This window comes from Trematomus bernacchii, unplaced genomic scaffold (assembly GCF_902827165.1).
Source record: "Trematomus bernacchii unplaced genomic scaffold, fTreBer1.1, whole genome shotgun sequence".
In the NCBI taxonomy this organism is placed as follows: Eukaryota; Metazoa; Chordata; class Actinopteri; order Perciformes; family Nototheniidae; genus Trematomus; species Trematomus bernacchii.
This window is the reverse complement of record NW_022987402.1, coordinates 367,947-388,732: the sequence shown is the minus strand read 5'-3', so window position 1 is coordinate 388,732 and position 20,786 is coordinate 367,947. Positions and strand designations below refer to the sequence as shown.

The window sequence follows — 20,786 nt, the reverse complement described above, 5'->3', positions numbered from 1 at the left end:
ATGACGCCGCACAGCTGATCGTCTGACAGCAGCCAGATCAGTGCATGCGCTGCATCGTCCAATCAGTGTAAGGGGGCGGGGCGAGTGTCTGAGGATTTCACCGGAGGATGGTCTGGTAGTTCCTCGATTATCGCTCCTCCGTTATCGCTCCTCGCTCCTCGCTCCTCGCTCCTCCGGCAAAAATAAGGCCACTGGGACGCTACTCAAGATGGCGCAGACAAATCAACTTCCGGTGAGACCGAGCCCGAGGAGCGAGGAAATGAAAAATAACCGAAGTGAGACGCACCCAGTGATGTTCAGACGGCCTCTTTACAGAATCACTCCTTAGAGTTTGATACATCAAAATAACACTAAGAGTTATGACATAGAAACATAGATTCTATGTGACTGTACATGCAGGATTGATAGTGCTGTCCGACCTACTACACTTCTCTCTAACAGCTCTAAGTGATGTTACTGACCTCAGTTCTACAGGACACATGCTGCACTCATGGAGTCATCAAATGATAAGACGAAGTTGTTCATATCAATGTCTCACATGTCCATTTCCTTTGCTAAAAGCTTCCACACAGACAGCGGAATCCTCTAGTTTCAGGATGTGTGCGTATATACGAATGTTGTTTCTCTGATAAATAAATGTCAACACGTGTTTTGTTCCATGTTGTTTCCACAGTACAACTTGAATCTCTTGAACAATCTGAAGAATGACTTCCTAACTCTGGAAATGGGATCATCAAAGAAGTGCTTTAAGTCACTATTAACATGCAGTCTTAGTACTGTGATTCAAGGTCTCCCACCTTCAGTTGTAACGTGGTTCGGTTGCCGTTGTAAAAGTTGCGGATTCAGGAGTGTGTGGATGACAGCAAGTAGAGAAGATGTGCTTTTTAATTTGTCTTTTAATAGAGTTGAATCCTTGTTGTACTCAGTCCTGTGTTTATTGACTTCTGTTGGTGTTCAGTGTTTTTATCAATCACATGATGTGTTCCTTGTTATCCATTACCTGGGGGGGGGGGGGCTTTTGATTTGATCTAAAGTCTGAAGGCCTACAGTCTGAAGCTTCTCAACACGCTGTATATGACGTAACGTAATGGTAGATCGCTCTCAGTACTCTCATCTGTAAAACAGGCAGATTTTTTTGGCATCTTTCAAAATGTCGGAAAATGTTTGATGAAGAAACCTCTGCCACTAGCAGCTAGCTTAGCACAAAGACTGGAAACAGATTACAGCTAACCCGACTCACTCCAAAGACAACAACACCGTACTGCAACACCTCTAAAGCTTAGTAATGCTTATCCTACAACTTCATATATTCCCCTAAATCTCTATAAAACCCATAAGACTAACTCTCGCTGACGGCTGTTCTGTGAAAGGAATAACCGGAAGTTGAATCTTCCCGGCTACTGTAACAGATAGGCAGCCATCCCATGAAGCACCTGGAGCATCTGGCATGAACATCAACCAATCAGCAGAGCCGAGTCCTGAGAGGGCAGCGCAGAGGGTCCTGGAGTCTCGCTGGCACTCATTCTGCCACGTTACTGCACTCTCAATCCATACTGTGAGTGCATCACCTCTGTTTCTCTCCAGCTAGTGTGAAGTAGCTGATAGGGAGCTGCAGAGGCAAGGACGGGAGAAATATATATTCATCACGGCCTCCACTGCTACATCCCATCAGACTGCGAGACTGGCAGCTGACTTATTTTATCATTATTTGTAGATAATTATGCTACTCATGTAGATGAAATGTCACCAACCAAGTCAACTTTACCCAGACAGCTGAGCTGAAAGGGCCGGCCCTGAACTTAAAGCTGAGTTGTTTTTAGCCACCGAGCTCCAGGCTTCAAATCCTCTCTCTGCTCATGTGAGTCAGACCTTCTATTGAAAGGTTGGGTGGATCAATACCTGAAGCATCAATACTATCAATACCAGGTCTTGTTTTGAGCATATCCTGCAGGACTGATACAAAAATGGAGCTACGTTCTTGCTTGTGATGATCAATCTTTTCAAGTCCGTTCAAATAGTTTTCTCTCCTGTGTTCATGAATGAATACAAGGGGAACAAAAGGTTTGGGGAACATCTTATGAAGTTTATTTATATATTTGTATCTGTGAAACAGGTTGAGGGGAAAAGTTTAGCTTGGTTTTTTGTCTGTGTTTATTGTTGTCATGTTCATAAAAGCACCAAGAAGCTTCAGGCTTGTTGTAGAACTGTTTTCCACATTTTGACTGAAAAAAGGTATCTTTCCAAAATGATCATAAAAACTGTTTTTTTTACCTGTTTCACAGATTAAATGTCTTTGGTAACACGTACCCTGAATTCAGTCTGAAGTTACATTTACAGATTATTTCACAGCACAAGAGGCTGTAAACACAACATCGATATATTATCGCTTAACTGAAAGCAATAATATTACGTTTAAATAGGTTCAATTTAATATTATTCAACTAACCTCATACAGTTATGTGAAATCTGTTGACATAGTACATTTAAATCATTTAAGTCAACATTTCACTTTTCTCCGTGCACCAACCCCTCTTTGGGAAATGTCTAACTCTTTAGCTGCTCAATGCTCCATCATGCTAATTAGCTTGTTGCTAACATTGTCTGTGATGAGAACCGTGAGACTGAACCAAACCAAATTGTGAATGAAAAAACTCAACAACCAGCTGAAATACCCTAAATTGCTGAGTGCTGAGGTAAACATTATTTTTCTTTGCAAAAATATTGTATTTTTATATAAAAATATTGAATTGTGCTGTGAAAAAAGGCTCCACCCTCTGAGGTTCAACTTAACCAATGACATCATTTCTGCTTCTGAGAATTGTTTGCAATACTAACAAGTTTTCTCCAGCCCCCTCCCAATCTGTTTCCTTCTCTCCCTCATATATCCAGCTGTCGCCTGGCGGAATGTAAATGAGCGTCTCAGCCTCTGCTGGTGTCAGCCTCTCCTCTCTGCGCTCTCATTAGAAGCTACTGTAGCTGACATTTACCAGCCGCTGTGTTGACTGGCTCTTCATGCGGGCCACATGGGTCAAAACAATACACAATGAACCTCCAACAGCCCACATCTCTTTGGAAAGGAAGGTCGCCAGAGTCTGGGAAAAGCCTGAATGACTTAATCCATACACATTCCTTTCTAAATCACCTGTTGTCTAATTTGTGATTTAGTGTGTCCTTGCTGTGTACATCTGTCAGTTGTCATTGTTAGCACGGAAAGGACAGCATAAGGATTCTGAATGCTTCACAGTTTTAGTTTTATCTGCATGAAAATTAAGCTTTGCACAACAACCTGTGTGATTGTACACACTCCCAGTCTGCTCATTGAGAACCACAGTGCACTGCACACTAGCATTTTAAGGAGATAACTCCAATGAGCTTGGATTTGGGGAACAACTGCCTGGCTGATCCCAGAGCTGCAGGGACGGCTCTGTGAGTTTGAAATTAATAGGATGGCCACAGCTATTTCCTGACTCCTGGTCCTCCTGGGAGCCCGCAGCTCTGTTTTTCTGCGGTCCTCTCATCCTGTTACTAATGCCTGAGTGTGTGTAACCCTTATCTCCACGCTCACGACATGGCCTGATAGGGCTCTGTGTGTAAGCAATTAAAAGAGCTTATTTGCCAGATAAGTGGGGGAGAGCGGTCAGATTGAAAGCCACAGGCTGCCAGTATCAGGTCTTTAGGTTACAGCCCCCGGGTCAAATAGCCGGGGGGGGCAGAGTGAGCCAAACCAGGCGTGCAGCTCACTGTGTGTGTGTGTGTGTGTGTGTGGGGCTGAAACTCTGCCAGAGGGAAACACACACACAACACAATCTTTATGTTTTCCACAAAACCAACATACACCATGGATTCATATTTAACCCTCATCATGAATATAGAAAGGACACCGTTCTGTGATCACAAGCTGTTATATTAAAGCAGCCGCGCACAGATAGAACGTAATATATTTATATTATACCTCCATGTCAAATGAACCAGAATGATTCTCTGTGAAGTCATTCCTCTGTGTGCATCAGAGCCTGTTCCCACATCTGACTCCTGACAGGCTGACAGGTGCATATGATCTGATCATACTGTACTCAGTCATGAAATACTGTACAGTGTATAGGAATAACTTGCTTCAATGTTACAATAAGACTAATCCCTCCTGCAGCCTTCACTTCCTGTTTGCTGATTTGTTACTTACATATATGTTGTCCTGTCGTGTAGTGTGCACCTGTGCTTCAGTTTGAATATCTGCCCTTGAAAAATCACATGACTGGAATAACAAATGTAGCGTCCCTAGAATATTTGCTTATGTCCCCACAGTGCAGTGATGTTCATTTGATGCATGCTGTATGCAACCTACATGTTAGGGATGATGCTGATGTACCAGTGGCCAACATCTACATTTACTTATTAACTGCTGAGTGTTTATTATGTGAGGAGTATGATGAGTGCGGGATTCATTTTCTTTCAATATTTTATATTTTTCTTATTGTCAATAAACACTAAAAACCACCTATGAAGCCATACTATTGAGGAAGAGTTATCTGTGTTGCCAAAGCCTAATATAGCTAGTTCCTGATAGACCAAAAACAGAGCTGCATTGATGCATTTAGTGACACATTCACTAAGATAAACATTACATGAATTCAACTTCTTAAAATGTCAATCAAGAAATGAATTTCCTTTATTCATACCTGGAAGCCATCTTGTGCCAGTGCTCCAAAATGCTCCTTATATGTGCTGTGTGAGTAGGCGGAGTCTTGGATGTGATTGGTCAGGTGTGATGTGATGTGTGTCAGTTAACTTCAAAACTATCAGTTTTGAGCAGATCTTGTTGTTTTGGAATGTACAATAGTTTTGTTAGTAAAATGATGAATTTACTTAGGCCTTTAGGAAATGTTTTGATGTAGAAAACAATTTTCGGTTTAACTCTTCACTCCCCTTTTCAGAGTGATGACCTGATGACCTGATTGGTTCAATTGGGAAGGCGGGCAATCCACTATAAATGTGACTGGGAAGACAGGGGAGGAGGGGCATTTGTCCCCCTTGCTGGTGAACGCAGCACCAGGCATTTCGTTGAGAAAACAGTTTCTGTAAAATAATGTTTTTGTGGAAGGCTAAGAAATAAAATGCCTGTTTTTCTTTTTAAAGAAAACCCTCTCTCCTTGCGATGTGTTATCACCTGCACCTCACATTACAACACTACCTCTTTCATTTGATATGGTCACATACTGCTACTTTTTTACCATGGTGTACTTATCTGCTATTTGTTTTTTTTTGTATTATCAATTACGTGTGCTACTAAGGTATGTTTTATATTTGATCTGCACTATATTTACTGCTGTTGTAATAATGTGAATGTCCCGTTGCCGGACAAATAAGGGGATTCTGTTTGGGATTCTGAATCACCACTCATCCAGAATACAGCAGCATGGTAAGCGGCCCTCTGAACGTCTACGCTCCCTGTGTCAGTGTGTCAGGGACACCGCGAGCAGCCTTAGTCAGCCCCTACTGACGGGGGTCAAGTAAGGATCAGAGGGTGGAGAGTGAAGAACAGCAGGTCTGCACTGGGAGGAGGTCAGGGTTCAAACAGAACCAGGACTCTCTTAGGACCACAGTATGTGTCCCGGGGAACCCAACTTATTGTGTGCAATGTGACATGTATTCATTTACATACATTAGCTACTTAACAGACGTAAGGTTTGTAAGCTCCTTATTTTGCATCCCTATCTGTGGAATAATAATAATAATAATTAATGAATTAATGAATTAATAAAAAGTAAACATACTGTTTTAAACTAGTCCAGATCTTATCGTAAACCTATACTAGCGTAAGAAAGCCGCTATAGCTCAGGGGTTGATTCCTGATCTACCAATCAGAAGGTCAGTGGTTCGATCCCTCCCCCTGCAGTCAACATGTCTAAAAGTCATTGGGCAAGATCACTACCTCCAAATTGCTCCTGTAGGTAAATACAAAATCAATAACATACTACATCACGTACGTAGGTACTTCTTGCATACTGTTACATTCCTAACCCTGCTGTTTTCCTCAAACTAACCGAGTTGTTACACTTATGTCACAGATGTGATGTTACGTTGTGTTAACCATGTTCCAATGTGATCTCAAAAGGTCTAACAGATACCGTGCATGGTGTCAGTCTGTGATGAGCAGGGCAGAGAGGGTGGTGCCAGAGATACTCACAGAACAGCCAACTAAATATTCTGCCACACTGACTTTGAACTCCTGTACTGTGAATAATGCTTGTTAAAAGCCTCAGTGCAGAGCTGTTAGAGGGAATGTTATTATATACTGTCTTCAGTATAAAAGCAGAAGCTCTGTGCTGAGTGCCACAGGCAGTGAAAGGAAAAGCGTGCTTAGAAGCTAGCCTAGCCCTCTTATCATCATGTTGCTACATAAGCCTAAAGGCTACTTAGAATGACTTGTTTTAGGTTGACTTAGCAAAGTCTTTTCTTAAGATGCTCTGTGTCCCAGTAACACGTCTTTAACCTCTGCATTAGTGCATGTCTATAGGAGCTGTTTAGTGTGTGTGTCGGGCCTGTGTGTAGTTGTAGAATTACAGCACAGTGAAGAACTGCATTTCCCATCTGGGATTAATAAAGATTGATCTTCATCATATAAAAACAGCAGCTGACAATCGCCTCAGTAAGATGAAGAAATCGGTAGGTATCATTTAGAGACCTCTCTCTCCATAGTTTCTCATTTAATAATTTATAACTGGACTCTTCGTCACAAAGTACGTTTTACATTTATATTTAATTTAATATGCCATTCCTTGCACACTCAAATCTAATTAAATTGTGTGAGCTGTCATTTCTTTGTCAGATCTGTTAGATTTTATCTTTCAAGTCAACCTTTTATTTCTGTTTTATTTTATATTCTAAGATGTTTATATTTGATGTTTCTTTATTTTTCAAATGATGTACAATGTCTTGTTTTAACATCCTGCTGTAACCAAAATGTGGGATCATAAAGCATATCTTCTCTTGTGAAATGCAGGTAATGATTTCCTAAATCATAACTATTTTAGTTTGAATCCTGTTTTTCACTCTGACCTGTTGCTGCTATAAACGCCTTCATTTCCCCACAGGGATAAATGAAGCTCCATCTTATCTTACCTTATCTTAAGTACATTTTGAAATCAATCCGGCACATCAAATACATTTGTTTTTCACTTGTTTTTCTTGAGCTCAGTGGATGATCTTTGGAGCAGCATGGCAGTTTGGTTTCTGAGGGTTGTGCTGACAAAGCATGACATGACATCATGATTCATGTGTGTGTGAGAGGCACAGTGTGCTGTGTGAAGACGCAGTAACGGAGAACCCTGCGACCTTGGCGCCACCTGAACAAACTGTAATGACTTGTGAACTTTGCCGGGCTCAGTTCTGTTGTGGTTTTCAGAGTGCTGAGAGCTGGTAAACGGGATATTGAGTCCCAGATGGGTTTGGCTCGAATCATGAAAGAACTGACGGCCCACAGCTCTGCACAAACCGACAGCCATCGAAATGATATGGAGGGGGAGGGGATGGGTGTGAGAGGAGGGGGGGGGGGGGGGGAGAGTGCGGAAGAGAGATGTTTCTGCGAAGTGTGTGTTGGTGTGTTTGTTCGGCGGCTTTTGGAGACTGGACTTATCCTCCGTGACGGCGCATGGCCACACACAGGAAGAAGCTGCAGGAGAGATAAAATGGGGGGGGGGGGGTAATCTCTCTCAATGTTTTATCCACACTGAAAACACTGAATTGTGATTTTAATTAAATGTATGTTGTTAACAGATTTCACATAACTGTTTAATGTTAGTTGTAAGTTGAACCTAATTTATTTTTTTCAACTTGTATTAATGCTTTTTTCAGTGCAGTTTCTCTCCTGTTCTCTCTTCTCCTTTCCTTCCCTCTGCATTCAATCAGTATCTCAGCTGACTGAAGTGTGGATGAGGGTGGAGTACAGCGTGATCACGTACTACACAGACTGGGGTGTCCCTGCAGAGGAGGATTCTGAGACAGCAAGAAATGTAGACCTCCAAAGCATTTGCTAAGAAAGCAGAACTCCATGTCAAATGTTTAGAGCAATGTTTCCTCTCATTGGTGAAAGAAGTATTAAATGTATTTGAGCCTGGGTTATCTTTTGGGAATGGTATGGAACCAGTTTGTTGGACCACTCTGTTGGTACTGTACTAGGATGGGTTAAAAGCAGAGAACACATGTCACTGTGTGTGCTGTGTGCTCTGCATGTGTGACCATTAAAGAGGGTTTCATCCCTCCCATTCTATCTATATATTTGTTTCTATTGGTGGAGTGTGTGTGATGGATGTGTGTGTGACTTTCATAGATTCAGATTCTGTTGAATTAGGGCCGTACAGAGTATTTTGTAGGTTTGAACTTCATTTCTAACATTCACATTTTAAATAAACATTAGATTCTGTGCAGCATGTCTATTAAATAGATCTGTGTACCTGCTGCTATGCTACACGAACAAAATGCCTCAGGACATCGCTGCAGATCAATGCGAGGCAGCCGGAGAGCAAGGTCATGTGACCCTTGGGAGAAAAGGTGACATTGGCTGAACCGTCGCTGCTGGCCAGACAGCCGGCACCAGGTCTCCCAGCTGGAGGGGGGAGGTCTGGCCTGATCATGAATGGTGGAGGAACTAAAGCTTCAGTTCTGAGCCGTGTGACCTCATGTAGTAATTGCTAGAGATGGGCGAGTCCTGATTCATCCGGATCATTAACCCGGATCCTAGTAATGAGCTGGTCATGACGAGTCTCCCCTCTCCATTAACCCGAGTCCTTTGAGTCCTACACCTGGTGACGTACAAATGTAAACTATAAATTGCCTCACTCGCTACTCTCCTTATAACATGTAAAATCACATTACAACGTACCCCAGTCCATCTGCCTAGCCTTTAACAAGTAGGAGCTGCCAGAAGTTATCGTTTGGCTCAGGGGAGGCGGATCAGTGAAACTTCCTGCAGGCTCGGGCGGACTCAGAGCCGTAACCGTAGCAGATCCAGAGATCCAGACTCATCATGCACGAGTCAACAGCAGACACAGATTCGCAAATCCTGACTCACTGAATCAAGGGAACTTCCTTCACTTCCTGCAGACTCATGGGGCATACTTGCTAACCCTCCCGATTTCATTGCCCTCTCCCGGTTTCCTCCCTTCCCTGAGTCCGTAAAAGGATCCGGATTTGCCATCTCTAGTAATTGCCTACTCTGTTGTAGTATAGTAAAAACCTAAGTACATTTACAAGTACTTTAATAAAGTGCTGTACTTCTCCACTACAATTCAGAGGCACGTATTACGTAACTACATTTATTACATAGCGTTAGTTACTTTGAAGATTCTGATTAATAAAACCAAATACAATCAACAAAAAAATGATCATGTATTATCATAGGTTAAAATTATGTATAAAAACACAAGCTAGCAGCAGTATACGGTATAAAGTTAAATCATAGCTCCTACTTTACCAGCTGCAAGGTTAGAGTGATAAAAATGATCGCAATAGTAATTATAATTAAATCTGCAGCGATGAGCGGGTCTTCGACGCTCCGCGCAGGTTCGCTGTTGTCCGCATGTCGACGTCGCGCAGATGCTTTCCGGACTCGGCCGTTAGCAAACGTGGGAAGTTTCAGGCCGATCGGACAATGTACATGGGAGGTACAGCAGTAACATAAACATTGTGTTTGATGGCGAGTGATCTGTCGCCATGGCAACGGCATATGATGACACCCCATAATAGGCTTAGATTACTTGAGATCTGCATCGTTAGAAAATATGTGAAGTTTGACCAGTTTATGACCATTTTCCTAGGAGTTATAGCAATATCGTGTTTAACGGCGAGGGATGCGTTGTCATGGCAACGGCTTTTGAGGAAAACTCACAAGTGACCATTAACCATCCTCTGAGCTCTGGTGCCATTTGGAAGATTTTCCTTTGAGTTGCGACAATATCATGTTTTATGGCGAGGGATGCGTTTGCATGATGAAACCTCAGATTTGACTTAGAGCTGTTCAGGGCCGCAGTGTTAACCATCATGTGACGTTTGGCGGTGTTCGGAGTATGTCAGTTGGAGTTATGACATCATCATGTTCCATGGCGAGGGATTGCCTAGCATCGAGCGAACGTGAAAATGGGCGCCACATAACGACTACACTGTGCGGTGAAAAATTACGATTTGGATAACTTTCCATCCCCCATGTCTTGAGACGCTACCCGCCGAATTTGGAGTCGATCGGATAAAATCCCGAGGAGAAGATCTCTGAAGTATGGAGGGTGAAATTCAAAATGACCGACTTCCTGTACGTTTTTTTATATTTTTTATACAGGCTATTTAAAAAAACATGATATTAGATTTTAAACCATAAATATTTTTCTATTCATGTTTTTGTCGTAAATATGTATAATTCAGCCTACTTTCAGCTACTGAAACCATATTTCTATAAATATAAGTTTATATTCATTACTTCTATTCATATTTCTATGTCTATATTTTTTATTTCTTGTTATGTATACACTTTTTCTACATTCATTTTTTACATCTGTATACATACATATATATATATATCAAGTCCTGTCCTGATGCGCGTGCAAAGTTTGGTGAGTTTTAATATATGTTCAGGGGGTAAAAAGTGCGCGTAATGTTTTAAAATAAGAGTCCTAAATAATAAAAATCCTATCGATATCAATAATGAATTGTGTGACATTGCACCCACGTCACACAATTTGCGCGTGTGTGTGCGTGTTGTAATGTGTGTTTATGTGTGTTTGGCAGGGTTGTCGCTCGCTCTTCACCCTAATTCAATAATATATCATTTCCATGCATGCGTAATTGCTTTCATAATATATTTAAGTTATTAGCAGTTCTGATCTTAAATCATAAAAATGTAAGGTTCTAATTATGCAGAAAAAAATCCCTGAGTGACTGATATTACAACCAGCTTTTTTTGGTTTTAAGCTTTTTATGTACAGTACTCCGGTCCTCTAAAGGTTCGCAAGATATGTCTGAGGGCCCATGAGAGGATACACAGGATATCATATAAAAATATAAATTACGAGAGATGGAAAACTACGTACTTAGAAATGGATCTAAACTATATTTTGATTTGTCTGAGGGGCCACCGTTCTCTGTGTAAGTGATTCTTTTTTTGTATAGCTTTCTAGTCTTTATTAAACAAGACACGCAACACAAACATCTTAAAATGAGAACACATGATTTATGCCAGTATTTAGTTCAATTTCATCTGCAGCGGGCAGGAACACACAGAACAATCACTAAACACCCGTCACATCTAAAAACACACACACACACACACACACACACACACACACACACACACACACACACACACACACACACACACACACACACACACACACACACACACACACACACACACACACACACACACACACACACACACACACACACACACACACACACACACACATTCATCCAGTACAAATGTACAATTATTCATTATAAGTAAAAACCAGAGTCACGGTCAATATGATGTCAACATGAATGGGAACTAAATATCTTCTTATTTTCTGTATAATGGGAAAATAATTAAAGTCTTTGTAACATTTTAGCTAATCTTAAAAGCAAACTATATGGAAGACGATTATGGCCAGACATAAGGGGAAAATAAATCAGAGGGGGAAGTTTTTATCTTTTTACATCTCTTGTTTTTTTGTGACGAAGAAGAGTACCAGTCCTCAGAGTTCATTCTCAGAGGTCGAATATTACCGGAGAACACTTCCTGACAGCAGTCTGCTACTCACTGTACTTCTGCTGAGTTTAACCAAAAGAGAAATATTTGAATACAAAACACCACACACAGTGGGTGTTTATTCAAATTCAAAATTCAAATTCAAAAGCTTTTATTGTTATTGTACAGAATACAACGAGATTTATAGTTACTGCTCCAGCGAGTGCTTTAAAAACAGACATATTAAAACACAGATTAAAAGGTCTGACAGTTACGACCAGCAAGTAGTGCACACAGTTTCGGATCGTCATGGAGATGAGCAGGATTAATAAATAAATGAATAAATGAATAAAATAGAATTATGATAAAATATATATGATAAATATTAGTGTATACATACATAGAGACAGACCATGATTATTGCACAGTGGGGATATGGGGAGTTATTTTTGTGTGTTTAATGTCCTAATGGCCCATGGGAAGAAACTGTTTGTGAATCTGGAGGTGCGGGCTTTCAGTGAATATCTTACTGTTAGCCTCCAAGGACTTCATTAAAACAGTCTGAGGACTTCATGATTTGGTGAAATAAAGTCAATTTAACTGGTTGTCTTACTGAAAAACTGTGAACTAAAATACTTTTGGTGTCACACAGGATGATGGATGGTAATGTTTCTAAGAGGGGAAATTTAGCACATTTATAAATAATGATATCAAGTAAAGTCTGAAATCACCTGCAGACCAGCACAGCATCAGAGACTGCAGCTGTCTGTCAGTGGAAGAGAGTGCATTTATATGTAATAAGTTCAACTGTTTTAATAACAATCCGTTACAACAAAATGATAGAATGAAAATGAAAAATATATGTGTGCTTTACCCAGGTCAATGTGAGTGACAGAGGGAAATCTGCTCTAATTGTCAGGTGTTTCCCTCCTGATGGAGACTGATGCGCTGCGAAATAAAGCACGTGCAAGGAATGAGTTTCTTTCAGGAACTCCTAACAGAGAATACCCTCGCGCCGGGGTCGCGTGCATGTCTCTTACCTGTAATTGTCCCACTCCCGTCCCGCACCTGAACGCCTCTCACAGCATCGGGGGGGCTGCTACAATCCACGGGGGGTGTCCGGGAGACATTTGGTCCTGGATTTGTGGGGAAATTCGGGAGTGGTGCCTCTTTCTTTGAGGAGGAAATCAAAGGGCTCTGTCAGAATCAGACACGAGAAACAGCGTGGACATGTCCGCGGGTCTCGTGCATCCACACCTCGCGCCTGTCTACCGGTGTGTCCCCCGACAGCTGCTGACTCTCTGTACCTCAGCTTCAGTGTGTGGTCAGCCGGAGATGAAATATGAATGTCTCAGAGACGCTCCTCTCTGTGCAGCGCGCGCTCCGCCGCCTCGCTCCGTCTGCCCGCTCCAAGTCTCGCGCGCTAACTTTATGAGACTCCGGAGCGCAGCGCCGCTACGCAGTCACTCCCGCCTTAAAGTAATCTGATTACTGTCAAGGACTCCTGTGAGTTAGGGTATAACATGTTTTCACAAGGACTGACACTGAAATAAGTTTGCGTTGTTTCCGTTATCCCCTGCAAATGAATGAAGATCAATCATAATGACATTTGATATGATAAAGAGACTACAAAAAAACGAGTGATGTTATGGTGTTCACAAACTACATAATCATAAGACTTTAAGGCTCTGTTTTAAGAAAAAATTAATAAATCACAAAACACAATAATACCAGAGACACAATCCCTCATTCAGGAAGTGGTACAGCAACATGTTGTATTAAAGTCCAGCTGCTGGGATACAATCAGTGAATTATTTATCTGAAATTGCAATTAAGCGATCATTTGACATAGGATGAACAATTCTACCTGAAGCAAGTCATTCACAAAATGACTTGTTTACATCTTCCAGTGTTTAGAGCAGCAGCATGATGATGACAGCAGACTCCTCTCACTGACACAGCGCAGTACTGCCTCCCTGTGGACACTTCCGGTATTACACCAGCCTGTTCCTGACACCTTCCTGCAGAGGAACAGGAAACACTGGAAAAGGCTGGTCATTAACCTTCAGTAACATTTAAACATACTCCACTCTAAGAGAACATAGTTTAATCAAAAATGTTTATTCCATTGTGAAAACATTCCTGTCACACACGCACACACCCAATTGTCTTTTTACAAACAGCAAGAATTCCTTTATAATGCAGGTGAGGAGACATTAAAATCATCAAAGTGACAGAAGCTCAGAGTGATTGGCTTTTGCAGTTCATTTGGAAATAAAGGGGAACACGTAGAAAGTCTTTCAGCTCTGTCCATCAGGAAATCACAACACATGATGCCGTTTTATTTTTGAACTCTGGAAGATATTCTCCTAAGGCAATGATGAGAAACAGTCTTTCTGAGTGTGACTGATAGAGCGAGCGTCTACGCGCTGCAGGTTCAGCGGCGATTGTTCACGCTGCTTCTGAAAGGCATCAGCGGCTGTAGTAGTAATAAGTTCATAAACTTAGTTCCTCAGCACTCCTCTTTGATGTAGATTTGTTCGTCTGTGTCTGACTCCAGGTGCTCCAGCCGCTCCGTCTGTCCGTTCATGATCTCATCGGGGGTCTTCATGAACCTGAGGGGCGCCACACAGAAACGACGGCTCATTTATCCACATTGATGCTGTAAACTAGACAAACTGATGATGTCGTTCTGTCTTTAAGAGGCTTTACCTGAACAGAAGTCTTTGTCCGGGCTCTTTCCTGATGATGTTCAGTTTGTAGTAGTGTCTCAGTGCTCGCGACATCTTCTCGTACGTCATGTTGGTCCTGTTCTGTTAGGGGGAAGACAACAGCAGTGTTATTCATAATAATAATAATAATAATAATAATAATGAGATGCAAAATTCGATTTTTCTACATCTTAATGAGCTTTCTGTCATTTAAAGCTGTCACATGGGGGCAGACCTTTCATTTGACATGGTAGATCAATTCTGCTCACCCAGAAATACCTCTCACCTGCAGTGACATTCATCAGTCAGTCTTCTCTCTAAAACTATGGGAAAGGATAGCACTGGGCTTGAGGAGCTGATGGTACTAGATCAAAATACATTTAACCTCTTTCCAGAGACCAGTTACCAAAGATATTTTCTTTCTGCGCATTGATGTGGTAGAAAGAAAATAGTTTGTACATAAACTGCTCCCAACAATGTCTGTGGAATATCTTGAATAACAGGGTCATGGCTGACTCCATTATATGAGAGAGGAGTCAATATCTCCACCACCAGTCGCCTCACACCAAAACAACCTAGATAAATGAAAACTATTTTTTGTTTATTTTGGGGTGAACTGTCCGTTAAATACAGGACAGTTTGATCAGTGCAGCCTTTTATTACGGTTAAAGTCATTTTGAAGTGTGTTCTACCGATACTAGTTTCAACAAATTCCCTAAAAAGCAACGTCACAGTCTTCTTCCAAGGTGTTTATCAGGAAGACTTACATCATGACGGCGATAATAAAAGCCATATATTGTTCAGCTCAAGCATACAGTCTGTGCTCCTGTCAATGCATGGCCTCATCCAGTGGCAACATTCATATTATATTATATTATTATTAGGGCTGTCAAGTTAACGCGTTAATAACGCACATTTTTTTTAACGCCACTAATTATTTTAACGTGCGATTAACGCATGTGTATTTGTCCTCGGCCCGCCCCGTAGTTTCAGAGCCCAAAGGCTTGACGTTGTTGTTGTTAGTTGGATGGTGGGAGATTCTAGCGAGAGATATGGATACAAAAAAAGGTGTTTTAAACAGCAAGCCAAGCACACAGCTGATGCTGACAGCCCGCTCCTGCCGCTCGCTTGCGGCAGACCACGCTTGAAAGTTTGCCGGGGAGATGCCTGGACACGGCGTCTACGAGCAGCAAGCTTTCAACAGCGATAACTAAATGGGTGGCTACAGCTTAACATTTTGGGGGACGAGGGGCTGCGTTAGATAATTCGGATCGCATCCAACGTCTCGACTGCACATCACAGCGCATTATTAGCGTCTCATGCTTTGACTGGTATGAAGACAGAGGAGCGGCATTTCACCGACAAATGTAAACAGGCTTGTCTGTTTGAGCAACTGGCTCAGTGCAGAGAAGTACACAGGTTTGGGAGAGAGAGAAAGAGAGAGAGAGGTTCCAGGTTGTTGTATTGAGAATATTCAGGAGAATATTTGTCATTGTTCCAATGATAATAAACAAACATTTGCATAAAGCATATTTGTTTTACAAATATCCCTCTAATTTAGAACAGATAAAAAATGTGCGATTAATCGCGATTAACTATGGACATCATGCGATTAATCGCGATTAAATATTTTAATCGACTGACAGCCCTAATTATTATATATATTATACGGCTCTGAAAAGATCTGAAAATAACCCGCTCCAGCCAGGTAAGTTCTGCAGAACAATCACCAGAACAATCATCAAAACTCTTTAAACTCGACCCCCCCTCTATCCTGCTAAAAGCCTCACTGTGTGTGTGTGTGTGTGTGTGTGTGTGTGTGTGTGTGTGTGTGTGTGTGTGTGTGTGTGTGTGTGTGTGTGTGTGTGTGTGTGTGTGTGTGTGTGTGTGTGTACCTTGTGGTTCCCCCACAGCCTGGCAAGGCCGTTGGGGTCCATGATGCGGAACACCTTGCTCTCCGTGTCCTCCCAGCGGATGTAGTTCTCGTACCGGCTGTTTGACAGGAGCTGGTAGACGTAGTCCCACAGCAGCCTGCAGTCTGAGGACACACAACGTCTTTACCCACCATGCTTTGCGGTAAGTGATAAGTGAATGAGGTCTGAAGTGTCTCCTCACACGTGTCTGAAGAAACAGCAGCTTTGACCTTTGACAGGTAAATCTCACCTGCGATGCGTCCGATGGGGATCTGCTGCTCCTCGGGGGGGGACACGGGCATGATGACGTGGTTCCTGTAGAGCGCCTCCTCCTGCTTGAACTGCTGCTGGGACAGAGACATCTGAGGGTGGAGGCTGTGCCCCTTCAGCTCCCGCCCGTTCTCCAGCGCCGCATGAGACGGGGGTCCGTGGCTGTGCCTGAAGTCCATGGCGGCCCCCCCGCCGCTCCTGCTGGGGCTGAGCAGCAGGGGGTTCATGATGGCGCTGGGAATGAGCTGGATGATGCGAGGAGGGCCTGCCTCCTGGCCCCCGGGGCTGCCTGGGCAGGGGTCTCGGGGCGCGACGCAGCGGCCGTTGGGGGCAGCGGGGGACACTGACAGGGGGTACATGTCCTCCTTGGGGTGGTGGTTGCTGTCGGGCAGCTGAGAGAAGGTCTGCAGGTGGTCATCTGTGGGTGTGCGGTGGGGCTCCGGAGGGGACAGCCTGGTCTGAAGGTGGGGGGAGCGTGCGCGGTGGCGCAGCTCGATGGTTGGGGGGTGCTGGGGGAGGGGCTCTGAGCCACGAGGCGCCCGTCGTACCGTGTCTGAGGAGAGAATCACAACATGAGGTTAATACAGCAGCAGCTCACACACCGACAGTCAGGGGTTAAGAGTTTCTGTTGAGCAATATTCTTATTCTTGGTTTATTTGATACACAGTCCAAGATTGGCAAAGTGATTCATTACTGTTGTGTATTTCATAATGAGCAGCCTATAGGTAAATGATAAATAGGAATGCACCAACAAATATCATTTAAAAATAGTTAAAAAGTGAAACCCTAACTCTTTGATGCTTTTACTTTATTTTTGAATTATACATTTGATATGTGAATTTCGTGTTTGCTTTTTGATTTGTCCTTTTAGTTTATGGTGAATATATAAAGCCATGATGTTTTGTGCCTGGCATTATATTAGACAGTGGGTGTTTCTCAATCGCGAGTACGCTTGCTTGGTAGCACATGTCTGCCGAGCATCTTGCTTCAGAAGCGAGTCAAGAATACTTCCTGACATTTGGAAAACAAAGAGTGGAACAGGCTAGCAAGTGTGCAGGTGTGCGTCATATGAGAGGCCCCACATTACATTTTCCGCCACAGATTTGGGGAAATTGGTCCGTGCGCAAAGCATTGTGGGGATTTTAAGACCGCGAAGTCTACTCATGTGCAGCCTCAATATTTCTCCAAACGGAGTACGCCGGGCTCGGTAGATTTCCAAGTATGCTGGAGATTGGAACAGTACTTCGGCGGCACTCGATGACGTAGTATGCTTGAAATAGTGGCTCTGAAGCAGCTTTACTCGAGATTGAGAAACACCCACTGTGTGATGAAAGAGGCAGGGCAGAAGGGGGCAGCAGAGAGCTGGGCCTTCAGAGTGCTACAGGCCTGCCTCTTGAACCTAAGTTCAGGTAGCACTGCCTCCCCCCTCTGAAAAGACATCCCCCCCACCTTCACCGTCTCTAGTCTTCTTTTCAGTGAAATTAACTTTTTTTCTTTTGGACGTCACCTCTGCTCTAGGAAATGATGATTTGTGGGTGTATAGGGTTCTCTGTGTTTGCTCTGCAGGTGTGCCCACAGTGATCACATGCTGGCTGTCAGCAGTGGTGGAATGTTACTCAAGTACATTTGAGTACATTTACTCAAGTACTGTGCATAAGTACAAATGTAGGTACTTTCACATTATGCTACTTTATATTTTTATTCCACCACATTTTGTAGGCAAATATTCCCAACTTGAACTAAGAGCCACATTGAAGTAATGAAGACATTGATTTGTCAATAACTGTAGTCAAACAATGTCAAATGTATGATTAAATGGATCACGGTGCTTATTAAGCATTTTACAACATATACCATAACATGCCAAAGTGCTTTTTTTTTTACATTCAACACTATAATAATCAGAAGGAGAAATATGAACGTTACTTTATCACTGATAAAATAAAGTCAACATTTCACAGAGTTTACTGAGCTGTGTGGGGTTTCTTAAACTGTTGGGGATGGTGACAACAATACGTTTGACTTTACTTTTTTATTTCAGTTGCCTCCTAATGAAGATAATATTTGTCTCTGTTGTCCACGTTCATAAAGCATATCAACACCATCAGAGCACGGTGCAAAGTCTCTAGATGTCTTCCAGTAGTCCTCTGTACAGAGAACTGTAGTTTCCTCCCAGCAGACGCACATTAAGAACATCCTCTGGTGCGTCATTAATACGTCTGATAGTGTCAGTGCAGTCAGATTCTCTTGAAGCCCAGTCGTCTTTTCCTAAGTCCTTTTGAATTCTCCTATCCACTATTCCTTAACCCTGTGACGTTTCACACAGAGGTCAAGGAATAGTGGATAGGGAAAGACGATAGGAGCTGATTTTTGGACAATTCGACTGCAGCCTGGGTGTCACTAATACTCTGCAGGTTAGTGTGAGAACCGGATCACATTATCTGTGGAGAGCATCAGGAAGGGTTAGGGTTGAGTTGGCAGTGATTCCTTGAATCACAGGCACTGTAAAAACTCGTCTGCAGAGAGGCACTCAAAGCAAGAAGACGGCAGTGAGAAATAGTTGGTGGTGTTCGGAGCTCCTTTAAACAGCGCTGCACTTCCTTGTGGAGCAGGTTTTACTGCCAACAGATGGAGATACTGCTCCAACCCATCAGATGGTTGATGTATCATGTTTCCTCACACCAGAGCCAAAACAACCCGCTGAGCATTGTCTTTACTTCCTTGAACGTAATGTTTCATTTACCATTTACCTTCATTCAAAATGTTGTTGTTCCTTATCCCCAACTTTCCATAAGTGGTTCAAAAAGAAGCCGTATGCAGTTCCTATGGACATCTGCAGAACATTCAACCTTATCTGGTATTGCAATTGCCATTATTATAAATACTCACATACAATTTGATTCATTTTATACATGTAATTACAATGTTGAACAAGTGACTGATGACTATGGAATGATGTAAGACAATATCTGCTATTATATGATCAAATAGGCCTAGCTATAGCTGGCTCATATTACCTCTGAGCAGCATCACTGCTGATGGGGAAGTACTGTTGATTACAAATAACGTCTTTCTATTTGTGGACACAAATCCATATTTACCAAACTAGAAACTATAGTTAACTCCATAAAACTGATATGAATCTAACAGTGTCTGCTATTATGAAGATGGAAGCTTACTTTATATACACTCAGAGGTACACCTGTACAATTAATCAGCTCTGCCATCAATTCTACCTTGAGGAATATATGATATAAAATAATAATCAGATTTGGTTGATATTGTTATGTGTAAATGTAATGATATGTTTATTATTGAGGGGATGTTTCGCAGTGGTGGGGTACTGGAATGCAATCGTTGAGGTGTTTTTTTAAATACTTTTTCAGGCAACGAGTGCTTTTATTCAAGACACAGTGTTGACGGGGAGACGGAGGGAATGAGACGCAGGAACTGGTCCCAGAGCAGCCTGGAGCCTGTCCTCCGGTCGGGGTCCTAACACCAGACCATGGGCCCCAGCTCTACCAACTGAGCTTTACAACAGTGAAGAGTTTTTCATATTGAGACTACCTTGTGTATATAGAGAGGGAGGACAAACACATTCAAATAACATCAATATCATGGAGTAACTGTGAGCTTAATGTCAGACCTATCAGGGAACACTAAGAGAGGCAAAAACACAAGAGGCATCATAACTGTACGTTAAGAGCAAACTCAAGACCCTGGCTTTAACTGAAGTGTTTTTTATTCTTCATTTATTGTTTGATTTAATGATTTGATTACAACAGTTGTCATGGAATATATTTTATAATTATTGATTGTAGAGGCTAATATAAAAATATGAAATGTATGCATTAGAGCAGCGTCTATGGGACTGACCTTCCAGCTTGAGGTGCTGCGCGGCGCCCTCCGGCAGCGAGTGGAAGGAGTTCCCGGGGAAGTATGCGGAGGGGTAGAAGACGTGGGGCTTCCTCTGCTTCAGGATGTGCTGCAGCAGCTCGTACAGGACGTCCCCTGCAGAGGAAAGCTCACAGGTTAGCATCACTAGCATGTAGCTAGAAAATGGAAAGCAGCGTCATCCACAACTTCCCCTTCTTCTGCTCCTGCTTTCCAGGCAGCAGGGGGCTTGAGCAATAATGGAAGAGCCTCTGAGGGACAGACACACATTACAGGGACTTTACTGGA

The 20,786-nt window shown here is 42.5% G+C and overlaps 2 protein-coding genes across 3 annotated transcripts in view; both read right to left on the bottom strand.

Annotated features, from left to right (window-relative positions):
• The window catches only part of LOC117486962 (chemokine-like protein TAFA-2), an 88,082-nt gene extending 74,451 nt beyond the window's left edge, over positions 1-13,631 (bottom strand). Inside the window, exon 1 of the mRNA XM_034135581.1 lies at positions 12,751-13,631. The gene's annotated coding sequence lies outside the window, so the exon portion shown is untranslated. The remainder of the gene's footprint in view (positions 1-12,750) is intronic.
• A 184-nt stretch (positions 13,632-13,815) lies between these two features.
• etv6 (ETS variant transcription factor 6) overlaps positions 13,816-20,786 on the bottom strand; it is a 32,385-nt gene continuing 25,414 nt past the window's right edge. For both annotated transcript variants that reach the window (XM_034135560.1, XM_034135552.1), the window contains exons 4-8: positions 20,481-20,615; positions 16,585-17,157; positions 16,317-16,459; positions 14,423-14,523; positions 13,816-14,325 (exon numbers count right to left, since the gene is read on the bottom strand). In XM_034135560.1, the coding sequence (XP_033991451.1) occupies positions 14,223-14,325; positions 14,423-14,523; positions 16,317-16,459; positions 16,585-17,157; positions 20,481-20,615 (1,055 nt within the window). In that variant the 3' untranslated portion in view covers positions 13,816-14,222. The remainder of the gene's footprint in view (positions 14,326-14,422; positions 14,524-16,316; positions 16,460-16,584; positions 17,158-20,480; positions 20,616-20,786) is intronic.